At 42.8% G+C, this 19152-nt stretch overlaps 1 protein-coding gene across 1 annotated transcript in view; it reads right to left on the bottom strand.

Moving 5' to 3' along the window:
* LOC117235539 overlaps positions 1 to 19152 on the bottom strand; it is a 115134-nt gene that overhangs the window by 11032 nt on the left and 84950 nt on the right. The window contains 40 exon segments of the mRNA XM_033497671.1: positions 48 to 371; positions 722 to 1021; positions 1239 to 1544; positions 1709 to 2029; positions 2110 to 2421; positions 2514 to 2840; positions 2924 to 3241; positions 3466 to 3771; positions 4103 to 4405; positions 4516 to 4848; positions 5040 to 5351; positions 5808 to 6131; positions 6489 to 6806; positions 6893 to 7198; positions 7424 to 7729; positions 7928 to 8248; positions 8401 to 8706; positions 8840 to 9172; positions 9260 to 9577; positions 9972 to 10277; positions 10413 to 10718; positions 10810 to 11142; positions 11220 to 11534; positions 11641 to 11961; positions 12160 to 12477; positions 12561 to 12866; positions 13252 to 13554; positions 13637 to 13972; positions 14056 to 14370; positions 14538 to 14858; positions 14965 to 15282; positions 15363 to 15668; positions 15959 to 16258; positions 16339 to 16674; positions 16747 to 17061; positions 17180 to 17500; positions 17578 to 17895; positions 17976 to 18281; positions 18376 to 18678; positions 18761 to 19096. Of these exon segments, the coding sequence (XP_033353562.1) occupies positions 48 to 371; positions 722 to 1021; positions 1239 to 1544; positions 1709 to 2029; positions 2110 to 2421; positions 2514 to 2840; positions 2924 to 3241; positions 3466 to 3771; positions 4103 to 4405; positions 4516 to 4848; positions 5040 to 5351; positions 5808 to 6131; positions 6489 to 6806; positions 6893 to 7198; positions 7424 to 7729; positions 7928 to 8248; positions 8401 to 8706; positions 8840 to 9172; positions 9260 to 9577; positions 9972 to 10277; positions 10413 to 10718; positions 10810 to 11142; positions 11220 to 11534; positions 11641 to 11961; positions 12160 to 12477; positions 12561 to 12866; positions 13252 to 13554; positions 13637 to 13972; positions 14056 to 14370; positions 14538 to 14858; positions 14965 to 15282; positions 15363 to 15668; positions 15959 to 16258; positions 16339 to 16674; positions 16747 to 17061; positions 17180 to 17500; positions 17578 to 17895; positions 17976 to 18281; positions 18376 to 18678; positions 18761 to 19096 (12633 nt within the window).

The raw sequence follows: 19152 nt of genomic DNA, 5'->3' as shown, positions 1-19152 counted from the left end.
AAAGTTGCTCGATTCGATTATTTTTTATTCACGGGATTATTGCTTACTGCTGGCCACGGAACAAATAGCGAATGGATTTCCAGTGTATCCCTCGGGACACACGCAACGGATGTAATGCAGGGTAACTTGGCAGAGAGCGTCAGTGCCGCAGAGTCCTGTACAGGGATCGGTACACTTCTGTCTAACGCAAGCTTGATTGCTGGGACATTCGCTGTTCACGAGACATTCTGGCCTACAATTGGGAGGAGAGCCTACAAATTCAGGCATACAGGCGCAGGAGGCTTTATTGTCTGGTGATACTGTGCATTGGGAGTTTGGTCCACATGGCGAGGGTTTGCATGGGTCCTGGCTGGGTTCTTCGTACTGCGGTTCTGTTCGTTGATAAAAATTTGTCCTCGGTTAACAATCGCTTTGATGGATCTTATAGGTGGAAACTTTTCATATAGAAATCGGTGCTGTATGGGATTTATTGTAGTATACAATCTTAGGATTTATTCTTTATTTTAGAAATTGATTGGTTTTGTTTTGGAAAAAAACTTTATAATAAGATCGATAATTGGTAACAGTAATAACTGGTAACAGTAGAGTACGAAGAAGAATAACTGAATAATCGATCATTTAAAGGGAAATAATTAAACAACAGGTAATTGGAGGTAGTAGTGTTTCTGTGGAGGATTTTAAAGACAGCACCGATCCAAATACACATTGATGGGTTACTTACTCATGGGGAAACAGCTGACGAATGGATCACCGGAATACTGTGCGGGGCAACTGCAAATGGGATTATGGTTTCGTACGTTACATAACGCGCCTTGACCGCACACGTTTTCACACGGGTTCTGACAGCGTTCGTTCACGCAAGCTCTGCTCTGTTCGCAGTCAGAGTTCACCAAACATTCGGGTCTACAGCTCGGTGGAGTTCCAAAATATCCAGAGAGACAGGAACAAGAAGCTTGTTCGCCAAACTCGCGGCAAACGCTGTTGGGTCCACAGGGTGAAGGTTCGCAGGGTTTCACGCGTTCTATTGTAATGTGACACGTAAAATCATTTATTAATCAATGGTTCATGGCATTTCTCACTCTTTTCAGGATTTATTAAAATTAACTAACAGTTATTGGGATTTTCGTAGTTTCTTCAATGGGATACTTTTTAATTTTTCTCTCTAATTGATCAAAACTATTCGAGGGCTAATAAGATTCTTCAAACTTTTCTTTAGAGCTAATTAATTCTGCACTCACTTCTAATAGGTCTGCAGAGGGTAAATGGATCTCCTTCGTGATTCTCGACGCAACTACAAGTGGGAATATGGTTAACCACAACGCACTCAGCATTCTGTCCACAGATTCCAGTGCAAGGGTCCACGCATTTATTGTTGGAGCAAGCTCTATCAAACGTGCAATCGGAATTCTGCACGCATTCTGGTCGACAACCTTGATACGGATCACCACGATATTCGCTTATGCAGCTGCACACGCCATTTCGACATAGCGCGTTCGGACCGCAAGGCGATGGATTGCACGGGTCTGGTGAGACTGGGAGTACAGCTATATTTGTCGCAATAAAACCGATTAATTATTCATCACACGAAAATCTGCAGCTACTTTCATCTTACTAAATACAACATTACTCGTGAAAATATTCGAACACTCATAGTGGACAGATACTTTCGTGAGCCATTGTACATGGAATAATCAACAATAATCCTTACGTGTGGGTGTTAGGCGGCAACTGGTGAAGGGATCTCCCGTGTAATCTGTAGGACAAGTGCAAACAGGTGTATGATTAATCACATTGCAATATGCGTTCGTTCCACAGGATCCTGGACACGGGTCTCTACACTTTTCTCTGATGCAAGCCTTGTCACTGGTACAGTCTGAATTAATTGAACATTCTGGTCGACAGTTGGGGGCTGAGCCAACGTAATTGGGCAAACAGGAGCAGGATGGAATGCCTCCTATGTCTTGACATTGAGAGAATGGGCCGCAGGGCGATGGAACGCATGGGTTTACAGGCACAGGTGGACTTGGTGCTAAAACACGGAGCGTAAATTCAAGAATTCGGTCATGATTTAACGAATATAATTTCACGGTACTATTCTCAGCCACTTACTGGTCACATCGAAACACTTTACAAACGGATCTCCCGTCTGACGAGGATCGCAGCTACAAATCGGACTGTGATGGAAAACCTCGCATCTCGCGCTTATCCCACAAACTCCAGGGCAAGGATCAACGCACTTCTGATTCACACAAGCTCTGTTGCTGGCACATTCTGTGCTAACAACACACTCTGGCCTACATCCTGGTGGTGTGCCTTTGAAATCGGGAAGGCAAGAACAAGTGGCTTGGCCATTCACATTGGCGCACTTACTGTTTGGTCCACAGGGTGAAGGTTCGCAGGGATTCGTCAGACTTGTCACAGCTATTGTTATTGATATATTACGATATCGTTATCAAATTATACTCTACATAAATGGAGAATATTTCTTAAAATCTGCAGTTGGGAAAACTCACGGGGTTGTTTAAGTATGCTGCAAGCTGTAAATGGATCGCCAGTGTAACCTGAGCTACAACTGCAAATTGGAATGTGATTCACCACTTGGCAATCGGCGTTAAAGCCACAGGTTCCTGGGCAGGGATCTTGACACTTGTTCCTTATACAGGCTCGGTTAGATAGGCAGTCGGCATTGATAATACACTCTGGCCTACAATTTTCGTATGGGTTACCATAGAAGTCAGGTAAACAGGTGCACCGGGCTGTGCCGTACGATTCGCGACAAATGGCGTTCGGGCCACAGGGAGATGGCTGGCAGGGGTTGAGTTTCTGTGGTCTATCTTCGACTATAAGTGGAATAAAACAGAAGTGACGTTAATTTTTTTTAGATGTACTTAAAAATGGATGATTAAGGAAGAGAAGATCTTACTTGGTTGGGGTGTACATTGTACGAACGGGTTTCCAGTGAAATTGCTTGCACAAGTGCACATAGGGGTGTGACTAATCGTCCTGCACTCTGTGTTCCTGCCACAGGAGCCAGGGCAAGGATCCGCGCATTTCTGATTGATGCAAGCCTGCTGCGCTGAACATTCTGTATTACTCAGACACTCGGGTTTGCAATATGGTGGGACTCCTACGAATTCAGGAAGACAAGAACACGAGGGTGCGTTGTTGGTGACTTGGCATCGAGCGTTTGGACCACAAGGCGATGGCTGACAAGGATTTATCGGGGTATCTGGCTCTTTTACTAAAAGAAAATGCCAATCTTAGCAGGACCATCCTTCGGTACAAAAATATCTAGTAAGTCGTGTAATCTCGTAGTAGTAAGATACATTGGATCCGGAAGTAAAATAATTAAATTGATAAATATTTTTCAGATTTCAAATTTGCAAAATTCCAAATTTTCAAGAAAAAACCGGAACAGAGACATATTTTTGACGAGAAATCTTTGGAGTGATAAATGAGCCTTACTTTGTGGGACACACTGAATAAATGGATCTCCGGTATACTGTTCGAAGCAGCTACAAACAGGATTATGATTGATCACGGAACATTGAGCAGACAATCCACAAGCACCGAGACAAGGGTCGATGCATTTTTGGTTACTGCAAGCTCTGTTTCGAGGGCAATCTGTGCTAACGATACACTCTGCTCTACAGAATGGTGGCGATCCTTTGAATCCAGTAACGCAGCTGCAGACAGCTTGACCGTTGGAAGGACGACAATGGCTGTTCGAACCGCAGGGTGATGGGTTGCATAGATCAACTGCGGTGGTTTCTGTCATACCATAAATTCCAAAATATTAATAATAAGCGTCTTTCAACTGCTGCTGAGCAATCTGAGTTTCTCTCAGATTACAAAGGAAAAAAGTATAAAAAGTAATATTATATTAAGTTCTAACGTGTATTCGTCCCGTTTCTTTCGTTTTTCATAAATAAGAAAACGGTATGAATTTACGTTACAATTATTGTACAAAATATACAACGTGATACCGCACGTAATTAAAACAGATTCGTTTAAATAAAATTCACAGGCTACGTATCATACACGGTGGAAGTGAAAATAATTTCAGGGAAGAATGAAACAAAAGATGAGTCAGGGGACCAACCTTGAATAGGATTACACGAAACGAAAGCATTGCCTGTCATGTTCCTAGGACAGCTGCACATAGGTAGATGATTGATCACGGTGCATTCTGCGTTTACTCCACAGGTTCCTACACAGGGATTTCTGCATTTGTGCAGTAGGCAGGCTTCGTTTCGGGAACAGTCGGTGTTGATAACACATTCAGGGCGGCAAATGGTGTATGGGTCGCCCAGATAACCAGGCAAGCAAGTGCACACGCCATTATTGCATTGTGCGTTTGGTCCACACGGTGATGGGTTGCATGGGTCTGTTGGGGCTTCTGAGACTGAAACAAGTGGCTCAATGTACTCCTCCCGGTCTATCACTTACATACTAACCCTATAAGGGAACAGAAGAAAAGAAAAAAAAATGTTGAATGATTATCTGGATTCTTACTGATTGGCGGAGGAGTTGGTGAACAGCTGGTGAAAGGATCGCCGGTGTATCCTTCGGGACAAGTGCAAGCTGGCGTATGATTGACAACTGTACAGCGTGCGTTCACGCCGCAAGATCCTGGACAGGGATCTCTACACTTCTCTCTAATGCAAGCTTTGTCTGCTGTACAATCTGAATTGATGGAACATTGCGGTCGACAATTTGGTGGCACTCCGATGTAGTTGTTTATGCAAGTGCAGACTGGAGTTTCTCCAACGGCCTTGCACATGGCGTTTGAACCACAGGGGGATGGGGTGCAGGGATCCTTAGGGTACGGCTCTTCCGGTTTTGGCACTATAGCGTAAATATCGTTGAAATACGAGATATTGATAGGGAACACTCCTATATTGATAATGAAATCGCATAAATTTTCTTATACGGCTTCAGAGAGTAAACCATGAAGCTCAGAAAAATATTTGAAAAATGTTATTGTTAATTATAATTGATTTACGAAGATTATATAACAAGATTTCTTTCAAACTTACTCGGAACAGGGAAACAGTAAACAAACGGATCTCCCGTCAAACCGCTTCCACAGCTGCAAATCGGACTGTGGTGCACAACCTTGCACTGTGCGTTACGGCCACAAGTACCAGGACAAGGATCTCTACACTTCTGGTTAATACACGCGAGATTCGAGTTACATTCCGAATTCACGACACACTCTGGTCTACAGTTCGGTGGGGTTCCTACATATTGAGGCTGACACGAGCACACTGCCTGACCATTTACTTTCTGGCACTGGCTATTCGGACCACAAGGGGATGGTTGGCATACGTCTCGCTCGTCTTCGTCAACTGTAAAGTGTATAACATGGAGCTTGTATCTCGAAGCAAGAATAGAAGGAGCGAAGTGAAATTGAAGATCACAGGAGAAAGACCCGACGGGACATTTTTGTTGGTATTTTTATTTTAATGTCTCTTTATGACTAAAAAGGAGTATTTTAAGAATTGAAAATAATTCAAAGATGTAATGCTTTTAAAAATAACTGGAGGATTGGAAAAATCTTACGAAAAGTTGAAAGTACAACTATCAAGAATTTTGATACTCTGGCAAGAAATATTTTTAAAATTATGGCAACAGTGGAAAAATACATGTTCGCCTTGAAAATCGATTAAGAGAACAATTTTTGCAACATAGAATTAACTGATAGCGTATTAAATTAGAAAATATTCTCCTTTGTAAAAAGTGAAAAATATAACATATCGTGTCTTTTCCTCTGTACTCTTCAATTATTCGTGTTAATTACTTACTTGTGGGAGCTTTGTATATGCAATTCACGTACGGATCGCCAGTGTATTGTGGGATACAAGTGCACACAGGTAGATTGTTCACTACTTGACAGTTGGTATTGGAGCCACAAGAACCAGGGCAAGGATTTTGACATTTGGATCTGATACAAGCTAAATGAGAGGGACAGTCCGATGATCTAGTGCATTCTGGTCGACATCCTTCGTAAGGATTGCCGATGTACTCGGGCAAACAGGTACAGGAACTAAGATCATTCTGTTCGCGACAAATGGCGTTTGCTCCGCACGGAGAGGGTTGGCAGGGTCTAGGTACGACTGTTGTATCCGCTAAAAGAAGTTAAGGACGAATTTAATTGGATTGTTAAGTCGATGAGTAACTTGATTATTTCTTATTATTGACACTTTAACGATGGGGTATATTATTGACATTTCTATTTTCTTCAGGTTTTCAAGAAATATTCAGTAAAATGTTCTACAAGATAATGTACGTTTTTTTTGGAAACTCGAATTATCTGATTTTTGAGCATTTAAACTTCAGTATTTCTAGCAAAAAGAATGTTCTTTTCTTCAAGAGAAATTCTACGCTACTACACTAATTTGTCAAAGTTGCCAATCGTAACAAAGTCAGGTCAATAAGGTACCAATAAATGTCCTATTTTATGAAACATCGATCAGGACACTTACGTTGTCTGGCAATGCACTGAACGAACGGATCTCCCGTGAAGTCCTTCGAGCAAATGCACGATGGAACATGATTCACAACGTGACATTCCGCGTTCGAACCACAAGAACCGGCGCAAGGGTCTCTGCATTTACGCTCGATACACGCCAAGTGACTACCGCATTCGCTATTACTGATACACTCTGGCTTGCAGTTTGGCGGAACACCAATAAATTCTGGTTTACAAGAACACGACGGAGAGTTATTAACCACTTGACAAACTGCGTTTGGACCGCACGGTGATGGCTGACACGGGCTGGTTGGTTGTACTGGTTCTTCAGCTTTTCAGAAAACCCACAAATTAAATTTCCGTTACCTCCGTAATGAGATGTTATCTCTAAATTAAATAATCATAAAAGACACCTACGTTTAGGTAAACAACGCACGAAGGGGTCACCAGTGAATATCGAAGGACAGCTGCAAATAGGATTATGATTGACGACCTGACACCTAGCTGATACTCCACAGGATCCAGGACACGGGTCTCTACATTTGAGATTCACGCAAGCTTCGTTCAATGGACAGTCACTGTTAACTATACATTCAGGTCGACAAGCTGGTGGGTTTCCTATGTAACCAGGGGCACACGAACACACTGCCTGTCCACTGATGTCCTGACACCTACTATTAGGACCACAGGGTGACGGGTTGCAAGGTTGTACTATCTCTGGGTCTGCAAAACAAAGGGTTGGATTTTTAAGGCAAAATATAATTTTCCTTAGCTAGATAGCTATTTCAGAACACTGTGCGTCAGCGAATGTTTAAGTTGACAAAGGCCTCGGTTCAACGATTTCGAGGATGTTCGACACGTTTCAGCTTTTCTCTCGACTAATGTCTCTTATCACAAATCACATACAGGTTCAATGTTATTGATCGTTGTCATGATATAATAATTTACCTTTCACTGGGAAACATGCTGTGAACGCGTTTCCTGACATGCCATCGGGGCAACTGCACATGGGAGTATGATTTATCACCACGCATTCGGCATTCTGTCCGCAGACACCGGTACAAGGATCAAAACACTTGTTACGATTGCAAGCTTTGTCTAAAGGACAGTCTGGGTTCTGGACACACTCCGGACGACATCCGTAATATGGATCACCGTGGTATTCTGGTAGACAAGTGCATGTACCATCGCGACACAGTGCGTTCGATCCACACGGTGAGGGGTTGCAGGCATCTTGGGGTGCTGTTGGTGAAGCTAGCAGGAAAAATATTATTAAATTTTGTTCTAAAGGCTGAAACTATTAGGTATTGTTCTGAAGGATAAAATTGTGATAAAACGTGTCATTAAATATCGTTCTATATGTATCAACAAAAATATTAAAAATACTGCTTCGAAGGGATGCATTCGTATTATTGTTTTCATAAAGTTCTAAATTTCTATGACAATGCTTACGAGGAGATTCTAGGAAACAATTGACAAACGAATCGCCTGTGAATCCTTGGGGACAAGTGCACACAGCCATGTGATTCACTACTAAACATTCTGCTCCAGTACCACAGGAACCTGGACAAGGATCTGTACACTTTTGTCTGAGGCAAGCTCGGTTACTGGCACATTCTGAATCGATGGTACACTGCGGTCGACAGTTTGGAGGAGTTCCTATGTAATCGTCCATACAGGTACAGCTTGGTAGGTCCGCGTTTCCAACGACGCGACACACAGAGAACGGGCCACAGGGCGATGGCACGCAAGGGTTCACTGGTTCGGATACCGCTGAAGGAAAATATTACCATTAAGAACCTATCCTTATCTCTTTCATCCAACGTTGTACTTTAGTAAATGATCGACAACTGGTTTTAAATTTCAGTGGGTTAAAACGAATGGATTGGAATAGTTTTGCACGAAATTCAGCCCAAATTACTTACTTGGAACTTTGAAACATCTAACGAAGGGATCGCCAGTATATCCTACGTTACAGCTACAGATCGGACTGTGATTAATGGCCTCGCATCTAGCATTGATGCCACAAATTCCAGGGCAAGGATCGACGCATTTGAGGTTTTTGCAAGCACGGTTTGTTGTACACTCTGAGCTGACCGTACACTCTGGCCTACACATCGGTGGAGATCCCAAAAACGTAGGTGAACACGAACAGATAGCCTGTCTATTGAATACACGACACAGACTGTTCAGACCGCAGGGTGACGGATTACAAGGGTCAGCTGGTTCCGCTGTAAGAACGTCCATATTACAAAACCGTGAAAACCTATGACTTTGACATTATTTTCATAAGTTGCACTGCTCGAAAATATCTGAATAAGAAAATTTCGGATAATGGAGGTTCCGCCTAACATAAATACTTACGCGGAGCTTGAATAAAGTTACATTGAACGAACGGATCTCCGGTATATCCAGATTGACAGGTACATAATGGAACATGATTAACAACTTGACACATTGCATTGTATCCACAGAATCCTGGACAAGGGTTCTGACATTTGGATCTAACACAAGCTTGATCAGCCGAGCAATCGGAATTAACGATACACTCTGGCCGACATCCTTCATAAGGATTGCCAATATAATCAGTGATGCATTTACAGGATGCTGCGCCGTTTTGTTCGTTACACACTGCATTAGATCCACAAGGAGATGGTACACATGGGGTAAGTTTCTCTATTTCTTGATCTTGGATAACTACAAATTGTAAATTATTTCTCTTGTGAGAAATACTTATTCGTTTCGACGATAGAATACTTTCTGGGAATGCGAGAGTCTTTTTACCTGGTTTTGGAGTACACTGTACAAATGGATCACCAACGAAACCCGAAGAGCAAACGCACATAGGCGTGTGGCTAATTATTCTGCATTCTGCATTGGCGCCACAGGAACCGGGACAAGGATCGCGACACTTTTGATTTATGCACGCCAAATTTGTAGGGCATTCGCTGTTACTAATGCATTCTGGCTTGCAATATGGGGGTGAACCGATAAATTCGGGTAAACAACTGCATGAAGGTGAATTTCCTGATATTTGGCACTGAGCATTGGGTCCGCATGGTGATGGCTGGCAAACGTTTATCGGTTCTGGCTGAACTGGCGCTAAAAATTTTATTCAGATATTAAAAATGAATCTCTTCGTGGGTGCTCAGATGTTCGTGATATTTTGCAGACTCGGTGGAACATTGATACAAATGTATTTTGTTTTAAAAAGATAAAAGGATGTCACATTTATCTAAAAAGTTTCGTTACGAATCAGCACAATTAGAAGTACAATATTAGTAACCTGTTTCGATATTTAATCTACTATTTAGATAATATATATCTATAATATAATATAATATTTTATCTACTAGCGTTTTATTTAATTTGATACAGTAATATGTTCTAATATTTCTAGAGTTTAATTTCACCTGTAATTTTTTGGATTTAAAAATACATATTCTTACTTGTATCATTTGTGCACCGAATCTCTCAGTTAAAAAAGGGAACTTACGAAGTGGAAGACACCTAATGAAAGGATCTCCCGTGAATCCTTCAGGACAGTGGCAAATAGGATTATGATTCGCGACAGTGCAACGAGCTCCCAAGCCACACGAGCCCACACAAGGATTTATGCACTTCTGGTTACTACAACTCTCGTTTGGTGGGCAATCAGAGCTAACTACACATTCTGGGCGACAGATTGGCGGGTTTCCTAAATAGCCTGGTACGCAACTACACACTGCCTGGCCATTCTTCACTCGACATTGACTGTTAGATCCGCAAGGCGATGGATTGCACGGATTAGATGGAAGTTCGGCTGTCGAAATACGATTACTTGTAAAAACGTCTGGATTTAAATGCCTTCTTTAACTAAATAATTTGTTTAAGTAAATAAATGGTCTTGACTTATAAACTAAAGAAACAGAAAATTCTTTTCAACACGACAAAGTACCTATAGCTGGACGACAGAATGCAAAGGCATTTCCTTCGAAACCAGGAGAACAACTGCACATTGGAACATGATTAACCACGTCGCAAATTGCATCAGGGGCACATGCACCAACGCAGGGATTCTCGCATTTATTTCTCACGCAAGCTTTGTTTCGGGGGCAGTCGTTGTTAAGTACACATTCTGGTCGACAACCGATGGTAGAATCCCCATAGTAATCGGGCATGCAAGAACAGATTCCGTCGTTGCAAATAGCGTTAGGTCCACAGGGTGATGGATTACATAAATCCGTCTGTGTTGGTTCAGCTGCTACCAAAAATGTTGTATCAGCCATTTTAAAAATTCCAATCGAAAATCGGTGATAGAACATAAAAAATCTTTCTGAATGAAAACTACTTACGAGGAGTGATTAGTTGATTACATTGACTGAAAGGATCACCGGTGTATCCAGCGATACAGGAACACATAGGAACGTGATTGAATACTGTACATTGAGCATTGAAACCGCAAGAACCTGGGCATGGGTCTCTACATTTTTCTCCCATACAGGCTTTACTAGGTGAACAGTCAGAGTTTACTGTACACTCTGGACGACAGTTTGGAGGGCTTCCAATGTAAGTGGATAGACATTGACAGGATGGGCCGCCATTGACTACACGACACTCTGAATTTGGACCACACGGGGAAGGCAAACAGGGCTGTGTAGCTTCGACTGTTGTCGGTGGTAGTGCTTCTGAAAGGGCAATTATGAAATAAGGAATCTATATATGTAACTGCAAGATAATTTAAATTAGTTTCAAGGTATCTTACGTGGAGCAGGGAAACATCTGATGAAAGGATCCCCGGTGTATGATTCTCTGCAAGCACAGATCGGACTGTGACTTTTGACCACGCAGGTGGCAAACGTGCCGCAAGAATTGGGACACGGGTCCATGCACTTTTGGTTAACGCAGGCGCGATCTTGAGGACACTCTGAGTTTAGAACACACTCGGGACGACACATTGGAGGCGTGCCTGTGTATTCTGGCAGACAAGAGCAAACAGCTTGGCCATTTACTACACGACATTGACTGTTAGGTCCACAAGATGAAGGGTTGCACGGATCTTTGTATTTCGTTTCATCTTCTACAAGATTTAAATTTAGAACCATGAGAAACATATCGGTGTTCTTCGAAATTTTTTTGATAAAAATTTATGTAAAATGCAAGAAGGGATGAAAGTTTATTCGTACCTATTTCACGTATCAATGCGCAATGTTGGAAAGGATTTCCACTATAACCTTGAATACACGTGCATGCAGGACGATGATTGATGACTTTGCATTCTGCATTTGTGCCGCATGTGCCGGGACAAGGATCTTGACACCTAGAGCGTATACAGCTCTGCGTGGATGGACAGTCAGTGTCAACGACACATTCGGGGCGACATCCTTCGTAAGGGTTACCGACGTAATCGGCCAAACAGGTACAGGATCCTACACCGTTTTGTTCTTTGCATATCGCGTTGAATCCGCACGGTGATGGAGTGCACGGAGACTGATTGACAGGGACAGCTAAAAATTTTTTTAATGGTAAGAAGTAACCAATAAATACAATCAATGTTAAAGGTCCTCTCTGCACAAGATTATTGCTTCGACCACGAATAGATTTCAATAACGATCGGAAATTAGAAATCGTAGTATCTCCAAGGAATCTTTGGCAACTATAATTTAGAAATTAAAAAACAAAAGAAGGAAATTTTTAATCCTTACGTGGATTGGGTGAACATTGAGTGAACGGATCTCCAGTATAGTCGCTGGGGCAGACACACAGAGGAGTATGACTGACAACACGACATTCAGCGTTCGTCCCACAGGATCCAGGGCAAGGATCTCTGCACTTCTGATTCACGCAGGCCAACTGACTTGGACATTCGCTATTGCTGGCGCATTCGGGTCTGCAATTGGGTGGGCTGCCTATAAATTCCGATAAACACGAGCAAGAGGGTGCATCATTGACGACTCTGCATTCTGCATTGGGTCCACATGGAGAGGGTTCGCATGGGTTTTGCGGTACTGCGGGCTCGGGTGCTAAAATTACACATGTAGATTACGATTACTCGTCTCATAAATATCGTTAGTGACAGTGGAAATATTGAGGGAACAAATCTTACGTCGTGGAACACACTGAACAAATGGATCGCCAGAGAGTTCAGGTGGACAGCTGCATATAGGATTGTGATTTACAACGTTGCAAGTAGCTCTGAATCCGCATGAACCGGGGCAAGGATTTACACATTTCTGATTATTACAAGCTTCTGTCAAGGGACAATCGGAGCTGACTGTACATTCTGGTCTACAAGAAGGTGGTGCTCCTAAATAGCCTGTTACACAGGAGCAGACAGGCTGACTATTAATCTCTCGACAAACACTGTTTGGTCCACACGGCGAGGGTGAACATGGGTTTCCTTTTACGGTATCTGTTATCATGGAAATATGGTATACATTTAGAGATGCTAATTTACGATAGCGTTTTTAATATTTCAATCGTCGTTTTGTTAGTGGCCACTAAGAGACGTTTCGAAAACCCCTTGTTTATACCACGGTTGTGCATGTTGGTAGCGAATACTGCGATTTTTCAGAATTCAAAAAGACGCACACGTGTTCTCAACTCTTCTCAAAGTTACCTTTGAAATAGCACAGACGTGACATAAGCTATGTTAACAGTTATCGCTAATATCATATAAAGTACGAAATAAATATAAAACTTAAGTATTCAAACATTAACGTAACCGGAGATATTACGGCCACCTACTACCCACAGACATAAATCAAGCGTTGAATAAAGAGTTCGTCGCGTTGTACCTTGTAGGATATTGCACTGAACAAACGCATTTCCAACCATTCCACTGGGACAACTGCACATGGGAACGTGATTATATACGCGACACTCTGCATTTAAGCCACATGTTCCAGGACAAGGGTCGACACACTTGTTTCTTATACAAGCTCGATTCAAAGGGCAATCCGTATTTAATACGCATTCTGGTCGGCATCCAACATAAGGGTCACCCTGGTACTCTGGTAAACATGTACAGACTCCATTGTCGCAACGTGCATTAGGACCACAAGGCAACGATGCACAGGAATCGACAACATTTGGTTCCGCTATGAAGGGAATAAATATGTTTCTCATTTTCTTCAAACATTTAAGAAACTTCATTTAATAATGTATTTTCAGCTTTCTTACTTGGTCTAATAGGAGCTGGATAGCAATTGCTGAAAGGATCTCCCGTGTATCCTTCGAAGCAGGAGCATATTGGGATATGATTCAAGACCATACATTGAGCATTGGAACCACAAGAACCTGGGCAAGGATCTCTGCACCTTTCTCTCATGCAAGCTTGACTAGGGGAACAGTCAGAGTTTACTGTACACTCTGGTCGACAGTTAGGAGGGCTTCCAATATAAGTTGGTAGACATTGACAAGATGGACCTCCGTTAACTACACGGCACTCCGAATTTGGACCACACGGAGAAGGCAAACAGGGTTGTGTAACTTGGACTGCTGTTGGAGGTGTAGCTTCTAAAAGGGTAATTAAGGAATGAACGGGATATTTAATTATAAAACAATATAAAATAATTCGTCAATTTTCGAAATGTCCTTACGTGGCGCGGGGAAACATATGGTGAAAGGATCTCCGGTATATGATTCTCTGCACGCACAGATTGGACTATGGTTCCTGACTACACAAGTGGCGAATGTTCCGCAAGAGGCAGGACATGGATTAACACACTTCTGGTTAACGCACGCACGATCTCGTGGACATTCTGAATTTAAAGTACACTCGGGACGACACATGGGAGGTGTGCCAGTGAATTCAGCCAAGCAAGAGCAGACACCTTGCCCATCTACAATGCGACATTGACTGTTTGGTCCGCAAGGTGAAGGGTTGCACGGATCCTTATTTTGCGTTTCATCTTCTGCAAGATTTTAATGTGTGTTTTACATCGTGAAAAAATATTTCTACTTATCGTCAGGAATAAAAAGAACCATGATCTTTTCTTTCCTGAAAGCTTGCTCAGAATACATAATATTTCTCGTGATGATACTTCGTCAGAGAACGAAACGGTTGTATATTTATTCATACCTATTTGTGGAATGGGGGTGCAATATTGGAATGGATTTCCAGAGTAACCTTGAATGCACGTGCACGCAGGACGATGATTAATGACCCTGCATTCTGTGTTCGTGCCACAAGTACCAGGGCAGGGATTTTGGCATTTAGAGCGTATGCAACTCAATGTAGATGAACAATCCGTGTCAACCACACATTCTGGGCGACATCCTTCGTAGGGATTGCCCATATAATCGGTTAAACAGGAGCATGAACCTACGCCGTTTTGTTCTTTGCATATCGCGTTGAAACCACATGGTGATGGAGTGCATGGAGAAATATTGATGGGGACAGCTAAAATGTTTTAACGTATCATTTAATATCTTCGAGGGATAAAAATTTTTAATAACTGTAATTTAGAGAAAAGAAATACTAGGAAAAGAACATTCTTGGTCCTTACGTGGTCTAGGTGCACATTGAGTGAAAGGATCGCCAGTATAATGTTCAGGGCAGACGCACATCGGAGTGTGACTGACGACACGACACTCGGCGTTCGCCCCGCAGGATCCAGGACAAGGATCTCTGCATTTCTGATTAATGCAAGCCAACTGACTTGGACATTCGCTGTTACTGGCACATTCGGGTCTACAATTGGGAGGAGTGCCTATAAATTCTAACGAACAGGAACAGGAAGGAGCATCATTTACGACTTTACATTCTGAATTTGGACCACATGGAGAGGGTTCACATGGATTTTGTGGCACTACGGGCACAGGTGCTAAAACAACAAGCATCAATTTTGTTCACGTTACGCAAATAGTTGTATAAACAGGAAAATTTGTATAAAGCAAATCTTACGTCGTAGAACACACTGCACAAATGGATCGCCAGTGAGATCAGCTGGACAGCTACATACAGGATTGTGATTGACAACATTGCAGGTAGCTCTAAATCCACATGTACCAGGACAGGGGTTTACACATTTTTGATTGTTACACGCTTCTGTTAGAGGACAATCGGAACTGACTGTACATTCTGGTCTACAGGTAGGTGGAGAACCTAGATATCCTGCTACACACGAACAGACTGCTTGTTCATTGATCTCTCGACAGACACTGTTAGGTCCACAAGGCGAAGGAGAGCAAGGGTTTTCCTTTCCGGTTTCTATGACACAAGATGATAAAGTGTCAGTGGAGTGTTCCATTGATAAGTACTTCAAATTAATTTTGCAAACAATGTCAGTAATTTTTTTTTCAACTGGTGTCTGTGAACTTTTAGTAATTCTTTTAGATTATGTTATTTAACTTTTAGATTATGTTATTTAAATACACAATATTAAAATTTATATTTTGCCTTTTACGTAACAAAGGACATTAGTTCTATTTATCACGCAATAATTGCCTATAACGCAACAATTCCGATCAAGAATGTCAGGAAAATTCGTCAAGCTATACCTTGTACAACATTGCATTGAACGAAGGCGTTTCCCACCATTCCACTTGGGCAGCTGCACATGGGCACATGATTGTATGTTTGACACTGTGCATTAACACCACATGTACCAGGGCAAGGATCAACACACTTGTTTCTCAGACAAGCCTTATTTTGAGGGCAATCCCCATTTAATACGCATTCTGGTCGACAACCAACATAAGGGTCACCCTGATACTCTGGTAGACAAGTGCAGATTCCATCATTGCAACGTGCGTTAGCGCCACAAGGCAATAATGCACATAGATCAACAGTTGGTCCTGCTGCAGAAAGAACAAACGTGTTGCAAATACTTAAAAATCATTCACAAACATGAGATATGAATTTTCCTTAAAATCCTTACTTGGACTAACGGGAGTTAGGTTGCAACCATTAAAAGGATCACCCGTATATCCTTCAAAGCAGGAACATATAGGAACGTGACTGAGTACCATACATTGAGCATTCGAACCGCAAGAACCTGGGCAGGGGTCTGTGCACTTTTCCCTCACGCAGGCTTGACTAGGAGAACAGTCAGAATTCACTGTACATTCTGGCCGACAATTTGGTGGACTTCCAACGAAATTTGGTCGACACTGACAAGATGGGCCTCCACCGACCACACGACATTCTGAATTTGGGCCACAAGGAGAAGGTAAACAAGGTTGTGAAGTTTCAACCTCTGTAGGTGGTGAGGATTCTGAAAGGGCAATGAGAAAATAAGACACCTATTTAATTTTAGAACAATTGAAACCACGTCCAAATATCTTACGTGGCACGGGGAAACATCTTGTGAAAGGATCTCCAGTATATAATGGCCTACAAGCACATATTGGACTGTGGTTCCTGATCACGCAAGATGCGAAACTGCCACACGAAGCGGGACAAGGGTTCACGCATTTTTGGTTAACGCATGCACGATCTTGAGGACATTCAGAGTTTAAAGTACACTCAGGGCGACACATAGGAGGCGCTCCCGTGAATTCCGGCAGACAGGAGCATACACCTTGGCCGTTTACTACGCGACATTGACTGTTGGGTCCGCAGGGTGAAGGACTACACGGATCCTTATAATTCGTCTCATCCTCTGCAAGAGATTTAAATTCATGTATTACATCATAAATTTCTGTTTTGATCAACTTTAGAAAAGACGTAAATCTTGGGTCATTATCTTGATGATTGACAAAAATTAAAATACATCGTACCTATTGCGGGCACTATCGAGCAATATTGGAAGGGATTTCCACTGTAACCCGGAAGGCAACTGCATGCAGGCCGGTGATTGATGACCTTGCATTCTGCATTAGTACCACAAGTACCTGGACAGGGATCTTGACATTTGGAACGTATACAGCTCAGAGTAGATGGACAGTCAGTGTCAACGACACATTCGGGGCGGCATCCTTCATAAGGATTGCCGATGTAATCAGCAGCACAGGAACATGATCCGACACCGTTTTGTTCTTTGCATATAGCATTGAAACCACACGGTGATGGACTACATGGGGAGAGATTGACGGGAACAACTACAATGTTTTTAAGAAGCAATTTAGAGATCAGAAACGGATTGTTCAAAGCAAGAAAAGGATTTCGTAAGCCTTACGTGGCGTAGGTGTACACTGAGAGAAGGGGTCGCCGGTATAGTCGTTCAAACAGGCACACATAGGGGTATGACTGACAACACGACACTCCGCGTTTGCCCCGCAGGACCCAGGACAAGGATCTCTGCATTTCTGATTGATGCAAGCCAACTGACTGGGGCATTCGCTATTGCTGCCACACTCGGGTCTGCAATTGGGTGGGGCGCCTATGAATTCAGATAAACAAGTGCAAGACGGAGAATCATTGACGACTCTGCATTCTGCATTGGGTCCACACGGTGAGGGTTCGCAGGGATTTTGCGGTACAGCGGGCTCGGGAGCTAAAAGTGAAGTACCATTATGTTTGTTAAAATTGTAGTTTAGTAACTAGTAACTAGAATACTGAAGCAAGAAATCTTACGTCGTGGGACACATTGGACAAATGGGTCGCCTGTGAGCTCAGGTGGGCAGCCACATATGGGATTATGATTGACGACGTTGCAAGTGGCTCTGAACCCGCATGTCCCAGAGCATGGATTGACACATTTCTGGTTGCTACAAGCTTGTGTCAGAGGACAATCGGAACTGACTGTACACTCCGGCCTACATGTAGGTGGAGCCCCTAAGAATCCTGCTACGCAGGAGCAAACGGGCTGACCATTGATCTCTCGACAGACGCTGTTTGGTCCGCAAGGAGAAGGAGAGCATGGGTTGTCCTTTACGGTATCTGGTATTAGGGTAATATAGTAAATATTCTGAGCAATACTTAGTACTACCCTGCGGAGAAAATTAGGGCAATGGAAGAAGTTTCTAAGATGTACCTTGAGCGACAGTACACAGAACGAACGCATTTCCAACCATTCCACTTGGACAACTACACATGGGCACATGATTGTATACTAGACACTCTGCATTTCGACCGCAAGTACCAGGGCAAGGATCGACACATTTGTTTCGCAAACAAGCGCGGTTCTGGGCACAATCGGTATTCAGTACGCACTCTGGTCGGCATCCAAGATATGGATCACCCTGATAGTCTGTCAGACATGTACAGATTCCACTTTCGCAACGTGCATTGGGACCACAAGGTGATGATGCGCAAGGATCAACCACTGACGGTTCCGCTATTAGAAAAATTAACGTGTATCACATAAATTTCAAACTTTTTACAATTTCTACTTAATGTTACGTTTTTAACTTTCTTACTTGGTGCCACGGGTGCAGGGTAACAGTTGCTGAAGGGGTCTCCAGTGTATCCATTGAAGCAGGAACATATAGGAACATGATTGAGCACCGTGCACTGAGCGTTGGAACCACAGGAGCCTGGACAAGGGTCCCTGCATTTTTCTCTCATGCAGGCTTGACTTGGTGAACAGTCAGAGTTTACTGTACATTCTGGACGACAGTTTGGTGGACTTCCAATGTAAGATGATAAACATTGACAGGATGGACCTCCGTTAACTACGCGGCACTCCGAATTAGGACCACAAGGGGATGGCAAACACGGTTGTGAAGGTTCGACTGTGGATGGTGGTAAGGCTTCTAAAAGGGCAATTATAAAATTAGAAATTAGTCTACTGTTATATCAAAAAGAATAT

The sequence above is a fragment of the Bombus vosnesenskii genome, unplaced genomic scaffold (genome assembly GCF_011952255.1).
Source record: "Bombus vosnesenskii isolate JDL3184/JDL3185 unplaced genomic scaffold, Bvos_JDL3184-5_v1.1 scf7180000013316, whole genome shotgun sequence".
Taxonomy (NCBI): Eukaryota; Metazoa; Arthropoda; class Insecta; order Hymenoptera; family Apidae; genus Bombus; species Bombus vosnesenskii.
The sequence above is the reverse complement of the archived record's forward strand: the minus strand, read 5'-3'. Positions and strand labels throughout refer to the sequence as shown.